Genomic DNA, 18,333 nt, shown 5'->3' with positions numbered 1-18,333 from the left:
AATAGCCATCAGACCTCTGCAACAGGAGACAGTAGAAGGTGAGGGGAGAATTGTGACACAGGAGAACATGATGGCAGGATGAGAGAAAGGAGTGTTGGTGCTAGTTTCCTTGTCCGCTGATTATTGTATAACCATTAGAAAGCGTTTGATACGTAACTGCTGAAATGTAGTGCAGTTACATGTAGAGGATAATTCACGCATATATACCTACACAAAATACATTTCATACTCAAAACAAGGGTGGGTGAGTGTTTCCAGGAGGGAGGAGGGACTTTAATTTAATTACCTTAGATTATTAGTATCAGCTAGAAGTAATTAGAACAAGAACTTTAACCTCCTTTCCCTTCAGAAAGACTTTGATTGTTTGGAGAAGATATAGAGTGGGGGGGTAGCGTTTGAGTTTCAAAGTAAGGCAGATGGGAATTCCACTGCTTACAGGCTGTGTGGCTATATTCCAGATTTCTCAATTTCAAGCTTTTTCATCTGATAAAAGGAATAATAATGACAGCACTTACCTTTTAGGGCTTATATGAGATATACATGTAATGGACTTATACTGACACATAGTAAGTAGATGTATGCCCATGTGTATGTGAATGACTAAATTTTAACTAAATATAAACTTTATGATTTATTCCTGCTATTATCTATTGGTCAATTTTTGAAAGTATTATTTATTTGTACGTTTATTTTCAGCAGATAAGGACACTCCTGTCTTATTTTGTCTGAGCAAATTACCTTTTGCTGCTCTTAACAACTATAGCATCCTTGTGGGGAAAGTGATTAAGGATGGCAGACATTGGAGAGAATGAAGATTTCCTCCCAAAAGTTAGGGGTGGGGAACAGAAGGCAAAACATTTTAGTAAATTCAGATTTTAGATATGGTGTCTTTCCCTTCTTTAATCTTAAAAACTAAATATGTGTTTCAAAAATGTTTAGAAGTTGTTATAGTTAGTGGATTAAAAGGCAAATGAGTTTTAAAGGGCTGACTAAAGAGGTTAGATATTATATAAGAAATGAGTGAAGGAACTCCCTATTTGGGTTTGAATAACATGTAAAATATGACCACAACTTTGTTTAAATTTCATATGTTGCAAATAAGTTTTAGTAGCTTTGTGACACTGTGATAGTATTTTTTTCCTTTAATCTAGCATGTGGATAGGGTAGGTTGGGGCTGCTGAAAAGAGGGTGAGAATCTCAGTCTATTTGGGAATATGGGCTTATAGGGAGGGAGTTTGATGTGGATAAGGCTGACTGTTAAAAGCCCTTTCTACTTCCAGCTTCCCCTTCAGTTGTCATCTGGTCTTCCTCCTAAGTAAGTATTAGGAAGTTAGACAATTTAGTTCACACTCAGGGTTACTATGGAAACATTTGGTTTCTTTTTCTTTCATATTGAGAAATAAAACATACGGAGAGTGAATTGTCTTTACATCCTGATGTTTAAATGAAGATCCATTTGATAAAGATCTGAAAGAAAAACAAACCAACAACAGAAAGGAATATCTGAGTTTCTGATTTTCACTCACCATCCCCACCCCAGTGAGGGTGGGAGGACAAAAAAGAATTCCAGTTATTTTTAAATTAAAATGAGGTAAGTAATTTAAAAGGAAGGTTCTTTATTTTCAGTTCCTTTTTCTGGATTTTAGATACAAGTGAAGTGTTAATCTTTGTTCTAATTTGTTTCATTTCATTTGGGGAAAACTTGTAACAGTTGATTAATCAAATGTGTTTCTACCAAGATAGGCTCTTATATACTTTCAAGCTTAATCTTAGCACTTAATATTGCTTGCCAAAATAATACCCAACACAGTCCATTTAGAGTTTTTATTTTGGGCATGCGTTAGTGGTAGATACTGTGGAAGAGCTCCTTTGGGAGGATTACAATATTGGTTGTAAATTCATCCCTAAAATATTAATGCATGACATGCTTTAAAAATTCAGTAAACATCCTATTGTATGCAATGTAAAAAAAAAGGACTCTGTTTGCTCAATATAGGTACATGTGTCCGGCCTGGTTTCAAAGTGGTTGGTCGGGCAGTGATGTACAAAGGCAGTGGGTGGTAGCTGAGGGAAGAACAGGAATTGCAGAAGAGCTCCTTTCAAATACACGAGTAACTTCATAGAACGCTGACCTGTCTGTCCATCTTTGTGGCCCACTTTTTAGAGCGCATTAATTTTAGACATGTTGTTTGATCCTATGAATTCTTTTCAAAGTTAGTCTTTCATGTGAATCTATAAGCCTCAGCCTTAGCTTTAATTTAGAAGTTTTAGTAGCTTTGTGACACTATGTTATCCCACTTTAAAGTCTGTTTCTGTATTTCATGGAAGATTAAAAGTGGATTCAGATCACTGAATTAGTATTGTATGCTTATGTGTTTTTAACTCTTTATTATGGAAACTGTCAAATATTCAGAAGTAGAGATAATAGTAACACCCGCATACCTGTGACCCAGCTTCCACAATTACCAGCTCATGCCAAGTGGTGTTTTATCTGTACTCTCTGTCTCTTCTGGATTATTATAAAGCAAATCCCAGACATCTGTTATTTCACTCACAACTATTTGTGTGTGTGTCACTCTAGAAGATGAGAATTCTTCTTACAAATATAATCACAATACTATTATCTATGGGTTTTTTTTTTTAAAGAATGGACAATTCAGGTAATTATGGTAATTTTCACAAATCTTCTGTTCAAATTACAAAACTTAGAGTTGACTCAGATGTCTTATTCTTGAAATAATGATGTAGCCTGCAATACCAAAGAGAATATACAGCAGTTGTAGAAAAGGGCATATTGTGAGTCGCTTTTTTAACTTTTTATCAGACAGATTGAATGTGTGCAAGCATTGATTAACTAAATGATGATGAACACAATTTACTACTTGGCACATTTCAAAGTTTAGTATTTTGAATTTGAATTAGTAAAATGACTGAATTGAAAGAGATTGGAGCCCTGTAGGTAGGAATACTGTATTTAATAATACACATTTTTGAGAGAATTGTCCTAATTCGGTTCTGTAGGAGAAACGAAAAAGGCACAGCATACTCTCTTCCCAGGACCTCAAACCTGGCCAGTTCAGTTGGTTATAACATGGTGATAATGAGCCCAGTGTTATTAATTCAGGCCTCACGAGGGCCGTTTATTTGTCTGTGTCTCTTTCTCTGCTGATCAGTGGCTGACGTGATGAAAGTTGCAGGTGACGGTGACCATCATGGTCATTATTCTCTCCTGTGTAGCTCTCAGTATTAACCATAGTATTTTAATTCTGGGCCATTGACTTGAAAAAAAGTCACCACAGTGAACTTTTGGTTGCCCCGATGTATTGGGTTCACCCTTAACGTGTGCACAGTGTAGGGAAGTTGGGGCCACATACTATGCTGAAAGATCCCATGAAATGATGGGTAAGCATCACCCTTTAAGTAAGAGTGAGACATATGGTGAATCACAGTTGAACTTTTGGTTTCATTTGCTTAGAAATAGTGTTTTACTGTTCAGATTTTAGTCAAAGAATACTTAACCAACCACTTAAGTCAAATCATTCTGGTGTAATAGGATTGAGGTTTCCAACATTATAGATTCATATCATTAGATGTAGTTGCAAAGAACACTTTAATATGACGTGGTTATCTTTTATGCATGTTTTGCTTCTTGCAGCATAGTTTAGGGAGTCTGCTGCTTTTTGTCAGCATGATCTGTCCCTTGTCCTTTTAGGATTGTGCTGTAGTTGGTTGCATTAGGGTTATAATGGTAAGAATCTTTGTTCTCAATACTGTTCTGCTGAGAAGTCCAGGGATTTTCTGGAAACACTTCACATTTTATACCCATTTTTTAGATAAAATATCAAGGGCCCTTTGATTTAACCTATGATAGAATCTGAAGTGGAACTGAGGGTCTGAATGACATGAATTTTAGCTTATAAAATGTGACCTGGTATCAATTCTGTAGTGACAATGTGAGGAAGGTTTGGATGTTTAGTATATGAGAACTTTGGGTGTCGGAAGATTTCAAGGAGGTAATGGGCAAGCTGAGACTTTTAAAGGATACATAGGAGTTCACCATGAAGACAAGAAAAGAAAGTTCATTTCAAGGATAGGTAAATCATAGGCAGTTTGTAAAGATGTACTCTAAAGATGTAATCATATCACAGGGGTCTGAGCAGTGTGGAAAAAAAAAACTGAAGCTAAATAAAGCAAAAGAATGCTGGCCAGTATAGATTGTTTCCTGCTAGTTGCATTTCATTTCCTTACAGAAATGTGACTAGAAGTTGCCCAGTATTATAATTAGCTTTCCAGTACTGTAATGGGTTTGTTATATATTATAAAAATTTATATTCTGGAATCTTTATTACAGATATGAAGTAGCAGTCTATGAAATTAGGAACTTAGAAATTCTGCTTTGAATTTAAGCTAAAGGTGAAATATTTTGAATTGCGTTAAATTTTGCTTTTCTTATGCATACAACTTATTAAGTTAAAAGAGTAAAAATAATAGAATGGTCTCTTTACAGTTAGAATTATGTTTCATCTACCCATATCTTATTTCCACACTGCTAATCTTTTCTATTCTTTTATTTTCCTGTGGTAGCTATTCTTTCGGAAATCCTAGTTAATATTTTCCTGAAGAAGTTTTTACTTTGGTTCTAAAGCTATTTCAGTTTAAAACTATTTGATTTTATTTTTTCCAAAGTTTTATAATCATGTTTTATACTAATAACAAAGCTGCCTAGATTGCTTAACATCTCATAATGAAAGAAGCATGCTTTTGTGAAGCAGTGCATATTTGTATATTTAGACTATTACCATTTTAAACTCATCCTGTGCACCTCCATCTCCCTTCTTCCTGTTTTCTCATCCCTTCCACTTGCTTTCTCCAGCTGTGTTGGCATTAGCAGGGCTGTTGTTCCCCCTGCCCAGCAGGAAAAGGGAGGGAGGAGAGGACTCTTACTCTGACCTTTCTTTGTGGCAGGCACTATTCTGGGCTCCATGTGGGTTGTCAGGTGCCCAGCAAGTGGAAATGTGTTCCTCGTGTTCCCACTGGAACTCTGGAAACACTTTTCTAGGAATCATGAAAGAAGCTTGGTTGGGGTCTGTACTACTATTATTACTATTTCCAAATACATGTGCATTTTGTCTGTATGTTGTTATCTTTAACAAAATACATTCTGGGTTCTGGGAGGAACTTACAGCTACATTTTAAAGTTGCAACATGTTATTTTAAAATTCTGAAGGGCCCTTGTAAGGTAGTTGCCAAGAAGATAATATTAATTGTTGTCGTTTTCTGAAATAATTGTGTTATTTGGCATTTTCTTTGAAAGTGTTCTTTAGTTTAACCTTGAATTGTAGTTGTCATTAAATGGCTTTCAGTTCAGAGACTTAGAATAGAATTTAAGATTTGAAAAAGCCCTCGTAGATTCCCAGACTTCCCTCTCCCTCCAGTGTCAAGAGTGTTTCAGACATCTGTAGTGTCTGATAAGACAGTTCTTCCTTACAATTGAGCTGAAGTCTTTATTCCTATAGCTTTGACGCATTGATCCTAGATTTGCTCTCTGGTATGACACAAGATGATTCTACTTAATCTCCTGTTTCATAACTTCTAAATATTGTTGCCTTACCCTGATCTGTGTCCTTCCTTGGTCCCACTCCCTCCTTAGCAGTCTCTTTTCAGGAGAACCATCTCTGGTAATTCCAACAATTCCCTCTGTCACTTGGTTCTCAGATCCTTTATCTAGTAGCTTCCCTTCTGGGTGCTCTCTGGTTTGTGCACATACTTGCAGGTGTCATCTGACCATCACAGAGTATGTGACCATTATTTTTCTTACTTTAGACATTATGTCCAAAGTAAGTATGTTACGTATTTGTGAGGTCAACTCGAAAAAAATAAAAACACTTTTGTTTTGCTTTTTTTCCTCCCCCAACTTGTTGAGAGTTATATTTTGTTGATAATAAAATTGTTTACCATACCAAATTGATGGTGTAGTGACAATAATAGTAACTAAGATTTTTGTAAGTTTTTGCTATTTGGCAAGCATGGTTATAGATACTTTATATTAACAGTGGCCCTGTGAGGTAGGTGCTCGTAACAACAACAGATAATCTCTTGGATATTATCATCTTCGGTTTGCAGTTGAGGGAATTGAAGTATGAAGTATTCAATTACTGCTTTATGCAATAGGTTCTACTGCCTTGCTCCTTTTATTTAACTGTACTTTAAATGTTTTACAGTGATCAGAAGGGTCTAAAACCAAACTAAGATTCAAATAACAAGTAAGATTTACTGACACTGTCAAAATAAAGTATTTTATGTACAGAGTTGTCTGCAGAATCCAGGCAGCTCTAGTTGTATGATAAAAGGTGGTTTATCAAGCCGTTACTAAAGGACACTTGAGCACAGCCACTTTACATTGATCACAGATCTTCATAAATGATAATTATGAAGTATTTAAGGAATCTGAGATGCCTTCTGAGTCATCCAAGGCAGACTAAATTGTTTTCGATATTGAGGGGACTACTGTTGTCTGATTCTTTGCAAAGTGGTCAAATATTGATATGTCAGGAACTTAGCATATATAATTAATCAGGTCTCTGTATCTGGTCATGTTCTATTTTGAAGTTAAATCCTTTTAATCTCAGGGTTAGACCAATTTAAATATATATATATTCTTAAAAGTTTAGTGTTCCCATTATATAGTAATACTTACTTATCATGGGGTACCCAGTATTTTTAAACCCAGAGTATTGAATTTTCTCCAGCTATTCAGAAAGGTTAAATTCTTCTACCCACTGGTCTCATTTATAATTTTATAAAGCAGAGAATTGTGAAATAATGGGGAAAAAAAATCTGCAAACTCTATAATAAACATACTGGACCTTATATGTTAGACTTGGAACTTAAACACTGATGTTTAAAAATTTAAATACAAAGCAAGTAGCTTATTTTTAGTAGTATAACCGATCAAATATGTATTTATATAATTTCTTTTACTAGAGAGTTAGAATGTAAGATTTTTGTGGTTTGCTTCTCCTTTGTTAAGGAGATACCACATTTGGGAGAATGTGGCTGTGATTTTCTGAAACATTCCCAGGTAAAAACATTCTAAAGAGATTGTTTACACATATTTTGCCAATAAGGAAATGAAAAAGGAACTCTTGAGTTCAGATTTGATCTCCACCCAAGCTGAGCTCTATTTTCTTATTGTTATCAAGAAACACAATGACGTTTATGTGTGTGGAGGGGAGATAACTGTTAGAATGACACCACCGGTGGTTTGTGATTTTGGAAAGCTATTGGTGCCATCTCCTCTGTCCCTTTATAGTTGCTTCTGACTCATGGAGAATGAGGTGCCAGGTCCACATTTTCACTTTTGGCTACACACTGAGCTCACTGGACAAATACAGCAGAAGTGCCTCTGAATCCACAGCTCATTTTGTCACAGGCGGGGACTGTGCTGGGATCTGTTACTGTTGACGTGGAGCTCTAAGGATCGCGTTCTTGGCTCTGTGCTTGCCCTCTTGGCACCATTGCATGTACATTGTTCCATTATAGTTGTTTGGATGTCTCTGTCCTCAAGAGACTAAGCTGGTGAAGACAAAGACTGCATCTCTCCAGTCCCAAGTACAGTGCCTGGTTCATAAAAGGCCAATAAAGAACGTATATAGAACGATTCACTCAGGTTAACATGATGGCCGTAAGCATGGCGACTCCTCATCTCTATCCCTGTGCCCCTCCTGGCAAAGAGAGTGAGGGATGCCTAGGAGGATCTCTTAGTCTAGATTTCTCTACATTGGTTTTTCTATATTGTTATAGCTTGGTGCTTGAACAGTGAGTCAAGTGTATGGTTTCTTCTCTTGCCTGTAGCTCTTTCCATACTCTTTTATTTTGGGGTTTGTTAACTATATTTTCACAGGTACCTTATAGCCTGTCATCTTAAAATCATAGGTACCCTCCTGCACCGCTAACCACTCTTGTCCTCATAGAATCCCATCTCTCATTTTTACCTATTAATGACAGACTCTCTGGATTTTCCTGTTATCTTCATTGATTTGCCACTTCATTACCTCTAATAATTTAAAATGTTATGTAATTTGCATATTTTATTTCTTATATTTGTTCCATATCGTTTAACATTTTTAAGGAAAAGAAATGGTAAGATACTGAAATTCCAGGTAGAATTTACTAAGTCCATAATTGGTAGCTTGATATGCTCCTATTAGGACATTATTAAGGTATATATTATAATTAATTTTATAGGAAGATTTTCTGTATCTGTTGTTAAACAGATTTTATAGAATGATAATTAGTACAGAATCAAGACATGAGATGTCATTGTGAAAAGCTCTGGGGTCAAGCTAAAGGCATTTTTATAGAAGTTTTTAAAAGAAATAATTGTGTGTTTGGAACAATAGGGATTAAAATTTTTATTAAAGTTGAAATTTTTTGTTTGATAAAAAACACAGTAAAATTGTATTGACAAAGATGAAATTGAAACAAGTGAAGTTAGAATGCTTAACTGATAAAGATTAATAAACTGTATTCTAAATCTATACTCTCCCACCTCATGCCTTCCCAAAGCATTTTTGGGAGGGATGAGAATTAAAACTAGGTCAGTCGAGGTTAAGAATTATTTACAAAAGTCTGGTGAACTCCCCAGAGACTATCCCTGTAGCCAGGGGCGTAATTTCCCAAGCCACTAAAGGCTAGGCCGGAGCAATTAATGACTCATAATGCCAGTTCACAGCAATCTTTTACTTTACACAGGCAGAATTATTTGTGCTATTTCAGCTGCTTTGACCAAACCTTTCAGAGTCATTTTGCTTAATTTCGAGCATGCTATGCACATAATAAGGATAAATACAACTTTACTAAAGTATAGAGGGGACAAAAAAATCAAATGAACATTACTGTGAACTTTCCCTTGTCTATAAAAGATGATCATCCACTAAGTGAACCATAAAGAGTAATGTGAGTGATGCAGAATACAGTCCTATTGCCAGGGAAGATAATATTTAATAATTTTGACAGCTTGGTGGGGATAGGTTAAGGATAGGACAGATACATTGCTTTGGAAATGCAACTCAGCTAGACTTAGAGCAGAGACATTTTTTGACATAAGGGTCCTAAGGATAGGCAAAGAAACAACTCAGGAAAGTGTCAAGCTGAGTAACATGTTAGAAAATTTGTGGATTCCCATTTAAGTAATCTGAAAATTTTGTTGTTCATGTTATTATTTTTATTTTTACCCTACAGTGTTCTTTGGGGGAAATAGTTTGAGAGCCAAATGAACTTCTCCCCCCATATTTGTTTACAAGTCATTTGGAAAAGAAAACAATCTGGGCAGGTAGTTGGGATTCATGTTCATTTTCATATATCTCCCAGAGAATGTAGGATCCTGCGGGAAAAGTCACATTTAATTTCTAACTCTAAATGATCAGCTTTAAACATTTTCTTGTTGTTAATACAGACTAGAACTGATTTCCTAAGCCATAGTTACCTTCAACTGATCTAAAACTTGAATTCATTCATTTGTAGTTCATTGATGGTTTGTCTTTGATTGCACTTTATCTGTGTAACTGCTCCAGTTGACAAGAGCAATGGTTTACTTGGTCTTCAGAGCCTCTCCTGATTTTTTAAAATGAGAAAAGTATTTACTGTAGCAACTTATCAAGTTGATCAGTGAAGATATTATTTATTCTACCTTAGAGATGAGGAAACTGAAGGACAGGTAGGTGAAATGCTTACCCAAAGCCATAAAACTTGTAAGTGGAACCATTCACACACACCCTGCAGACTGTCAAGCCTACGCCCTTTCTTCCTTCTATCTGTCGAGTTACTTGGGCCTCAGCTTTGTGTCTTTTACTGTCTTGAAATTCGTGAGTACAAAACAAGTGTAGTAGCTTTTCCCAAAAGGAATTGATAATCTAATTATGAGATCCTTTAGAAGTCCTTTTTTATAACAAAGATTTGAGGCAATTCTGTATGTGCTTGTTTCTTTCACTTTCTTTCCAAATGTCTATAACCTCTTACACTTTTCCTGTAACCTTTAAAAATTTGATTAGATGCTTACCAGGTGGCATTGCTATTGCCCAGTTGGACAGGCTGTGTGAGATTGGAGCGGGCAGAACCCGTGATGTCAGGGAATGATGCCCAATAGGGCTTCCCTCTTTGAAATCTGTATTTGGTCAACAGATGGTCTCTTGTGTTTCTCTCGAGGAGGACTCACTGTCTGTCACCACCTTGTCTTCATTTCTAAGGCTTAAGCTTATCCTAGAGACTACATCTAATTTTCTTTGCTCTAGTATGTTATTATTTATTATTGGGGTTGGAGGTGCCTCCATGCTGGTCAGATCTAAACTTCCCTTCCAAGTCCTGACCTGATGGCATTGAGTTACAAGTACAGGCTTTTGTTCAAACCCTGATCCTGCTGCTTTAACCATGCGACCTTGGGCATACTCTGTGACTCAGTTTAACCTTCATCTCTGAAATGGGAGTAAGCCCTTACTACACGAAGTTGTTGTGAAGATTAAGTATTATGTCTTAAGTTCTTGAAACAGTGCCTGTCACAAAGGAAATACTACCTAAATGTTAGCTATTATTATTGTGGCTACTACTACTTGGAAAAAAAAAAAAAGAACAATAAAGGCTACTTGCTCTGAGATATGTAACGGTAGTTTTCTGATTAATATTTATTATTTATGTAGGTCTTTTTCATTTTAAGAAGAATCTTATCAACTGCTGCGTAGGTGGGTCAGAGTTTCTTTGGGTCACCCAACTGGAAGGTTTTTCATTTGGAATTCAAGCAAACCCTTCTAACCAGAGTGCTTTTCTCTCTGTGGTGGAGTCCTGGTGTACCCAGGTGGGGCTGGGTGGAAGCACTTAGATCTCCCATTCTGTGGCCAGGGCAGGGGACTGGGCAGATGTACAGCCAGTGGTAGCTTTTGCGGTCACTTTGGCTGCTCACTGCCCCATGGCCATCATGACATGTTGAATTTATGTTGTCACTCTAGATGTTCCTGGTTCTGCTGCAGCTCCGTAAGACTGCTCTCGCTTGTTGTAGCCTTGTTACTGTGGTTTCCTCCCCCTTGTTTCCAGCAGAAACAGCTTGTGGTCCAGAATGAGGAAAGGAAGCAAATACAGCTTGACGTTTAATCATTTTCTCTTAGTTGTCCAAAGGGAGTGTTTAGCATGATGTTTCAGTTGAAATAGAATTTGTCTTCTTTAAAGTGGTCTCCACGTGAACAAATACATTAAGTACAGAGGCAAACTGGTGAGAGGGAAGAGTTGTAAAGCAATCTAGTGGCCATTCTTCCAGCAGGTAAGTTTTGAGGACAGAATCCACTCCTTGCCTTTCCTGGTTTCTGGTAGCTGCGGGTGTTCTTTGACTTATGGCCACATCACTCCAGTCTCTGCCTCCATGGTCACATCTCTTCTTCCTCTTCTGTCTTACAACCCCACCTGCCTCTCTCTGAGAAGGATCCATGTAGTTGTATTTAGGGCCCACCTACATCATCCAGGGTAAGCATCTCCTTGTCAAGAGCCTTAACTTAATCACATCTTTCATCATATTAGATAATGTTCACCCTTTTGCCATTTAAGATAATATTCATAGATTCTGGGGATTGGGACATGGATGTGTATTTCTGGGGGCTACCATTCACCCACTACAAAGGATTAAGGGGATCCTTTGATTACAGGAGGAAGAATTGTCCCTGGTGCACCACTCAGTAAAACACTGAATTGGGAGGAAAGCCAGAAGACTGCTTTCATCTTTTTTTCCTATCTTTACTGAAATTTTTGTTGTGATCACATTATTTTTTTCAAATTAAAACACACACACATGCACACACACACACACACCCCTGCACACACATGCAGAAGAATATAAAAGATAAGATAATTTCCATGTACCGGCTTCCCAAGTTGTTAACATACTGATACAGTTGCTTCCTATCTTCTGTTGTTCCTTTTATAAGGAAATCAACATTACAGATAAAATCCCCTATCTTCCCTTTCGTATTTCTATTTCCCTCCCTTCCTATCTAGAAACAGTCACTGTCCTTAATTTGGTATATAACCAATCTGTGGTTTTATAGCCTTATTGCATGCATAACTATTTATACATAATACGGAGTTGTGTATATTCATGTTAAAAATGTTTTTCCTAAATGGTATTACACTGTGTGTAACATATTGCTATTTGCTTTTTTATCAAGTTGGGCTGATACCTGATCTAGTATTCATTTTAACTGCAGCACTAAGCAGCTGGTTCTCTCTCTCTCTCCTGGCTTCAGAATATGTAATCCTAGAGAAGTCCTCTGATTAGCCTAGCTTGGGTCCCCTGCTGGCACCTGTTGGATCTGTGACTTCAGCAAATGGAGCACTAGGATTGCTCATGTGGGAGTACATGCCTACCCTATACACGGAACACCAGGGTACTTCGTTTGCAGCTCCCCTTAGGATCACATGTGTTTGAAGGACTGTACCAGGAAAGCCTAGAGAAAGGATTTGGGGCAGACACAAAACTCAGATTTCTACTCATGCTTTCAAGTTTGGGCTTGGATGTTACATCCTCTGGGAAGCCTTTCCGGATCCCTTGGGATAGTGTTCTGTGCTCTTGCACTTTCTATTATTGTAACAACTATCATGTATTAATTGCCATCTCCTCTTGATGTGTACTCATTCAGGACAGAATGTGCGTCTGTCCTGTTTTACGGTTGTACCTTGGAAAATATAAGGTCTGGCACATACCATTAGATAGGTGCTCAACACACAGTTTTGAATGAATGATTCCACTGACTAACAGAACTTTCAACCTAACTTTCTATAAACAGGTTCCTGTCAACTCCATAGGAGTTCTGTGTGGCTGTGGTGCTTTTGCACCTGTCTTTCAGGCCCATTAAAATTCTGTCTCTTTTCACATCTCTTGGTTTATATGAGTGGTTTGGCCCTGTTTGGAATTTTCTTTTTCTTATTTAGTGGTAAAAATTCAAGGAAAGATAAAACTGCAGAAATACAAACTCAAGGCTTCCTCTGTAAGATCTTTTGGGATGAGCCCTGCCTAGACCTTTTCACCCCAGTGTCCCTTTATATTTCATGTGTGCGTAGTCATTTCTTTCCAATCTCGAAGTTTTACATAGAATACTTACATGAAGCAAAGCACAATGAATCTATAAGCATCTCACTGAAACTTTGTGGGAGAGGCAACCTGAGAAGTTTATAGCAGGTAGGTAATGGAACCTGATTATACGATACCATTATTATTGAAGATGTGTACAAGGCCATTGATAAACTGCTTTTTTTTTGTTTGTGCTATTTTAAATCAGTGTATACAAGGGCTTTCATACATTCAGTTTACATCTTTGTGTCCATCTCCCGACACTCTATTTACCCTAAAGTCTTGTATTATTTAGCTCTGAATTCTCTTACCATGAGATAGAATTATTCCTTATATTTTCAGGAATAAAACTCCTGCATCAGAGGAAATTACTGATATCACTAAACCTGATGGAATAATCTATATTATTTCAAACTAGTCTCCTATGCTAGGTTACTGTAAGCACCCTCTAGGCAGGGGCACTGTTTTCTGCTTTTATAGTACTTTGGCTCAGTTCTGTACTAAGTACAATCACGCGTCACTTAATGATGGGGATATAGTCTGAGAAATGTGTCATTAGGTGATTTCCTTGTTCTGTTAACATCATAGAGTGCACTTACACAAACCTAGATTGTATAGCCTACCACATACTGAGGCCATACAGTATAGCCTGTTGCTCCTAGGCTATAAACCTATACAACAGTTATTGTACTGAATGCTGTAGGCAGTTGTAATACAATAGTAAGTATTTGTGTACCTAAACATATCTAGACATAGAAAGGGTAATACATAACACTACAGCATTATGATGGCTACCAAATCACTAGGCTATAGAAATTTTTCAGCTTTGTTTGAATTTATGGGACCACCACTGCATGGGTGGTCTGTCATTGACTGTAGTGTTGTTATGTGGTGCATGACTGTAAATACTCTATTGGTTATGTTTGGACTAATAGTGCTACTTGCATAGTGTGTCTGTTCCCAAATGTGGTTATCTTATTTCTATTCATAGGAAGTAATTATAGGATAAGTGGATGGTATTAAAATTAAATTGTACTTTTATCCCCACTCTAGGTTGCATCGCAGCGCATTAGCTCAGTGGACCTCTCGTGTTGTAGCCTGGAACATCTGCCTGCCAACCTCTTCTACAGCCAAGACCTCACTCATCTCAATTTAAAACAGAACTTCCTAAGGCAAAACCCTAACCTTCCAGCTGCCAGGGGGCTCAATGATCTGCAAAGGTGAGCCTGCAGAAAGGGCGCTCCCTAGGGAGGCTGGGGGGCAGAAGCAGCTTCTGGTTGTTATCTCCTGAATGTGCTGACTGGAAAACCAACAGTGTGTAAACTTTCTCTTTCAGAGAGCAGAGTAATAGAACTTTGCTTATTAGGACATTATCAGTTCTCATTCTGAATTTTTTTCAAAGTTTCTGCCTTTCAAAATAATGCTTTATGATATTTATTAACTGGATAGATTTGTATAAGAACAATCCTCTTTCAACCACTTTTATTCCTTAACCTATCTAAAAATGCATCTGCAAAAAGTTAATAACATTGAGTGTGTTACTTCTGAATTTCAGGGGGTTGTTCAGATTAAATTATTTCTTTTGAAATTTGCAGAAGATCTGTTTTTTCCATGAAAAGACATTTCCTTAGAAATTTAAGAACCAAGGTTCAAATTCATTAACACCATGTCATGTGTGTGATTAGTGTATATGTTTGAAGGGTCACATGTTAAATAAATAGAATTTGCTCCTTTATAATCAGAGAGAAGGAACTTGACTTGCATGTCTCCAAAAGAGATGTAAGAGTTTGCCATATTCATTTCCTTTCCTTTTGGAGCAGTAATCAATCTTGATTCTGCAGTAAATGAATCCTCTGATATTTATATATTTATTGCAAACATATAAGACTGTAACTTGTAAAAGACTGTGTTTTAAATAAATAATGGCCAGTTCATTTGTTTTTAAATGACTGGTATGACCAGAGATTAAACTATGGTAATTAGCCATTGTGATTCTGTGTTTATGGTTTTTACCATCCAGAAAGAATAATCCAATAATTGCTTATTATAAAGCTTGTGGATATAATTAGAAATGGAAGAGTATTTTAATTGCCTTTTCAGATAATTGTGAATATTCTTCTTTGATACTACACCGAAGTTGACAAGTGGTCATTTCTTAAATGTCAGTTCTAATATGAGATCTGAAACCTTTTTAATTCTTTAACATTAAGATCCATTGAATATCCATGCCCCATTTTACTGCATGAAGTGTTGGTCATTTGGAAAGTACTGCTTCATTGTGTAATACAGATATTCCAAATGTTAACACATTCATTGTATAATTTCAAGAATTCACGTATGTTAATATCACTACTGGTCTTATTAGATAAGTCTTTAAGTATTAGGAAGTTTCAAGCTCACTGTGGAAACAAATTTTCCAAAATTTTAATTTTCTATCAAAAGCTTAAAGGTTATCATTGGCAACAAACACCATCAGTTTTTTTCTGAAGCAACTTTCTCACTTCATTTTTAAGAAAATGGCTGCCAGATACCCAAGCACAAATAACAGTAGTTTATCAGTTGTTCTTGCAAGTAAAAATGGTATTCCATGTAAATAGTGATTGGTTTGGCTTACAATTCAAATCATCATACAAGTGTTTTCCTTGAGATAACCATCATACTTTAGTATGCACCAGAAGTGCTTTATATTTACTACCTATTTTATCACCCAGAAAATTAAAAAGACAGGTACTCAGGGGTTGAGATGTAATAAAAATAACTTACCTGTATCATCAAGGACATTCTTAAGTAAAACTGGCATTACAGACTTTTTAAAAGAATATTTCTACTGCAATTGCTTGGCAGAGAAGAACATAGAAGAATATAATGACAACTGGGACAGCTTGGTGCTACAGTGAATTAGTTACATAGACAGTAGAGACTCCAATAAGAACGTTGTACTCAAGCAACTCATTGTTCCCTGTAGCTGATGGGTACTATGAAAGTAAACCACAGTGGACTTCTTAAATTTAGGTTTTTATGTGCCCTATGTATTGATAATTCCCCATAGGAATAAAAGACCTAAAGAGATAGCAAAACCTAAGTGCTCATGTATGGGGTTGAATTAAGAGAGGAAATCATGGAAAAGTAACTAATATATGGGGAGACCAAATGAAGGTGAGAATTATTATTACAGGATCTGTTTGTACAGAATTCTCAGCCTTGATTTCCAGTCTCTGCTAATAAGAATGTTACCTTCCTCCTGGTATAGGGAGGGCATCTTTCACTTAGGAGTTTTCTCTTTTGATTTCAGGAAGAAAGCGGGAGGTCAGAGTACTCTTCTTATACCTGCTGTTCTTAAGTGCCTTTTCACCAAAGTAATTCTTATGCCAAAGTGGCATAATTTGGGGTGGCATATTCTACCATCTTTCATAAGGGATAATAGATCAGATAATTCTTTTAGGGTGATATCGTGGCATGTTTAGAAAGAACAGTATAGAGAATGGACTCAGAAGCAAAATCTGATAGTAATAATTTGTGCACGTGTACATGGTTTTGGTAGCTTTGTTCATGGTACTTGAAAAGTTTGTCACTTAAGTTGAACTTAAACGTCTTTATCTTAGGCTATTTTACTTTACTAATCATTTCTACCTACCACTTTAAGAGAGAAGCCTGTATTTTTTAGTAAGTACTTTACAAATTGATAATGAAAATACACTTAAATTGCTTAATTCTGTGTGTGGGAATTAGACAAATTATAAGGTAACTACTTTATAAATAGAAATTTGTTATAGTGTTTCAGCTGTTTTTGATGGTTGGTGGTCATCACTTCCATCCATTAATAAGGGAAGTGAATCTGCTTTCTAGCTCTTGCTATTTGTAGGTAAATTGGTACAGAGAAACAAAGCTAGCATAGCTAGCTGGTTCTAGGAATAGAATTACTTTTAGAGGGAGAGCACTAACTTTAATTTCAGTAGAATTTGGTATTTTCGATGATGCAGTAAGTCATGTACAGTAACTCCTCATTTAACATCGTCGTCAGTAGGTTCTTGGAAACTGCAACTTTAAGCAAGACAGTGAACATGAAACCAGTTTTTACCATAGGCTAATTGATGTTATAAATAAGAGTTAAATTCGTATGTCATATTTCTGGCCACAAAAAAATTACCAAACTATTAAATAAAAACCAAAACACTTAATATTAAGCAGTGAAATAAATGTGAGCTATTCATACATTTAAGAAGGATTAATAAAAAAGATAATTATTTACCCAATTCTTCTAGTTCAGAGTCTTGGGTCAGAGAGCCTCTCCCAGCAGTTCTGGGCACAAGGTGGGAACCCACCCTGGACAGGACATCATTCCCTTGCAGGACACACTCACACACACGCTCAGACTGGGACCATGTAGACACGCCACTGAACCTAACGTGCGTAGTATTGGGATGTGGGAGGAAACTGTAGTACCCTGAAAAAACCCACATAGACTTGGGGAGAATGTGCAAGCTCCACAAACACAGGGGCCCCGTCGAGGGTAGATATTTTTTTCTCATCAATGTTATAAGAAAATGGTGTTGAATGAAGTGACATTATTTGAGGACCTGCTGTACATCTGTAGAATTTTAATGTGATTTTTACCACATGTGATACTGAAGTGTACCATCAGCTTTTCTTATTGTTTTTTAACATTCTCCTATGAATACTGAATTTTATTATGTTGTTTCTATTGTCTTCTCACAGTTTCTCAAGATTTTATGCAATAGATTCACAAGATTTAATGCCTGTTTTTGTAATGATATTATAGTGTATAGGAATAGCAGCACTGCTTTGACTTTTAGATACTTGATGTCACATTTAATTTTTGCCTCAGTGACTTCAGTCTATCACCTTCGTTACTTCACCGGTTTCTGTATTTATCGTATTTGCTGTGCTTGGCTTTGAATCCCTGGAGGGCAGGAATCAGGTCTTCCTCAGAGGTCATTACTGTTGCTAGGTGAACCATTAAAAACATACTTCATAAATGTTTGAACGCATGAATGAGTGATGGTGGGAATTGTCTTTATTCATGCAGTTATGTGTAAGTATACCCCACTTCTTTGCAAAAAGTATTTATAGCAACTTTCAGAAGGAAGTGAGACCAGTAATTTTATCATTGTATTTCTCTTTGGTTGAAGGTATGATGAGAAGGCAATGTTCACAGTGAGATGATTCAGAAAACCTTACATAGAAAAAGATTTGTAAGAAAGAAT

The 18,333-nt window shown here is 36.6% G+C and overlaps 1 protein-coding gene across 1 annotated transcript in view; it reads left to right on the top strand.

The window, feature by feature from the left end:
- Positions 1 to 18,333, top strand: part of PHLPP1 (PH domain and leucine rich repeat protein phosphatase 1) — a 187,031-nt gene that overhangs the window by 95,178 nt on the left and 73,520 nt on the right. The window contains exon 4 of the mRNA XM_069468353.1: positions 14,162 to 14,328. Coding sequence (XP_069324454.1) covers positions 14,162 to 14,328 — 167 coding nt within the window. The remainder of the gene's footprint in view (positions 1 to 14,161; positions 14,329 to 18,333) is intronic.

The sequence above is a fragment of the Eulemur rufifrons genome, chromosome 5 (assembly GCF_041146395.1).
Source record: "Eulemur rufifrons isolate Redbay chromosome 5, OSU_ERuf_1, whole genome shotgun sequence".
NCBI classification, from domain to species: Eukaryota; Metazoa; Chordata; class Mammalia; order Primates; family Lemuridae; genus Eulemur; species Eulemur rufifrons.
Note: the sequence above shows the minus strand (reverse complement) of the source record. Positions and strands in the feature narration are given on the sequence as shown.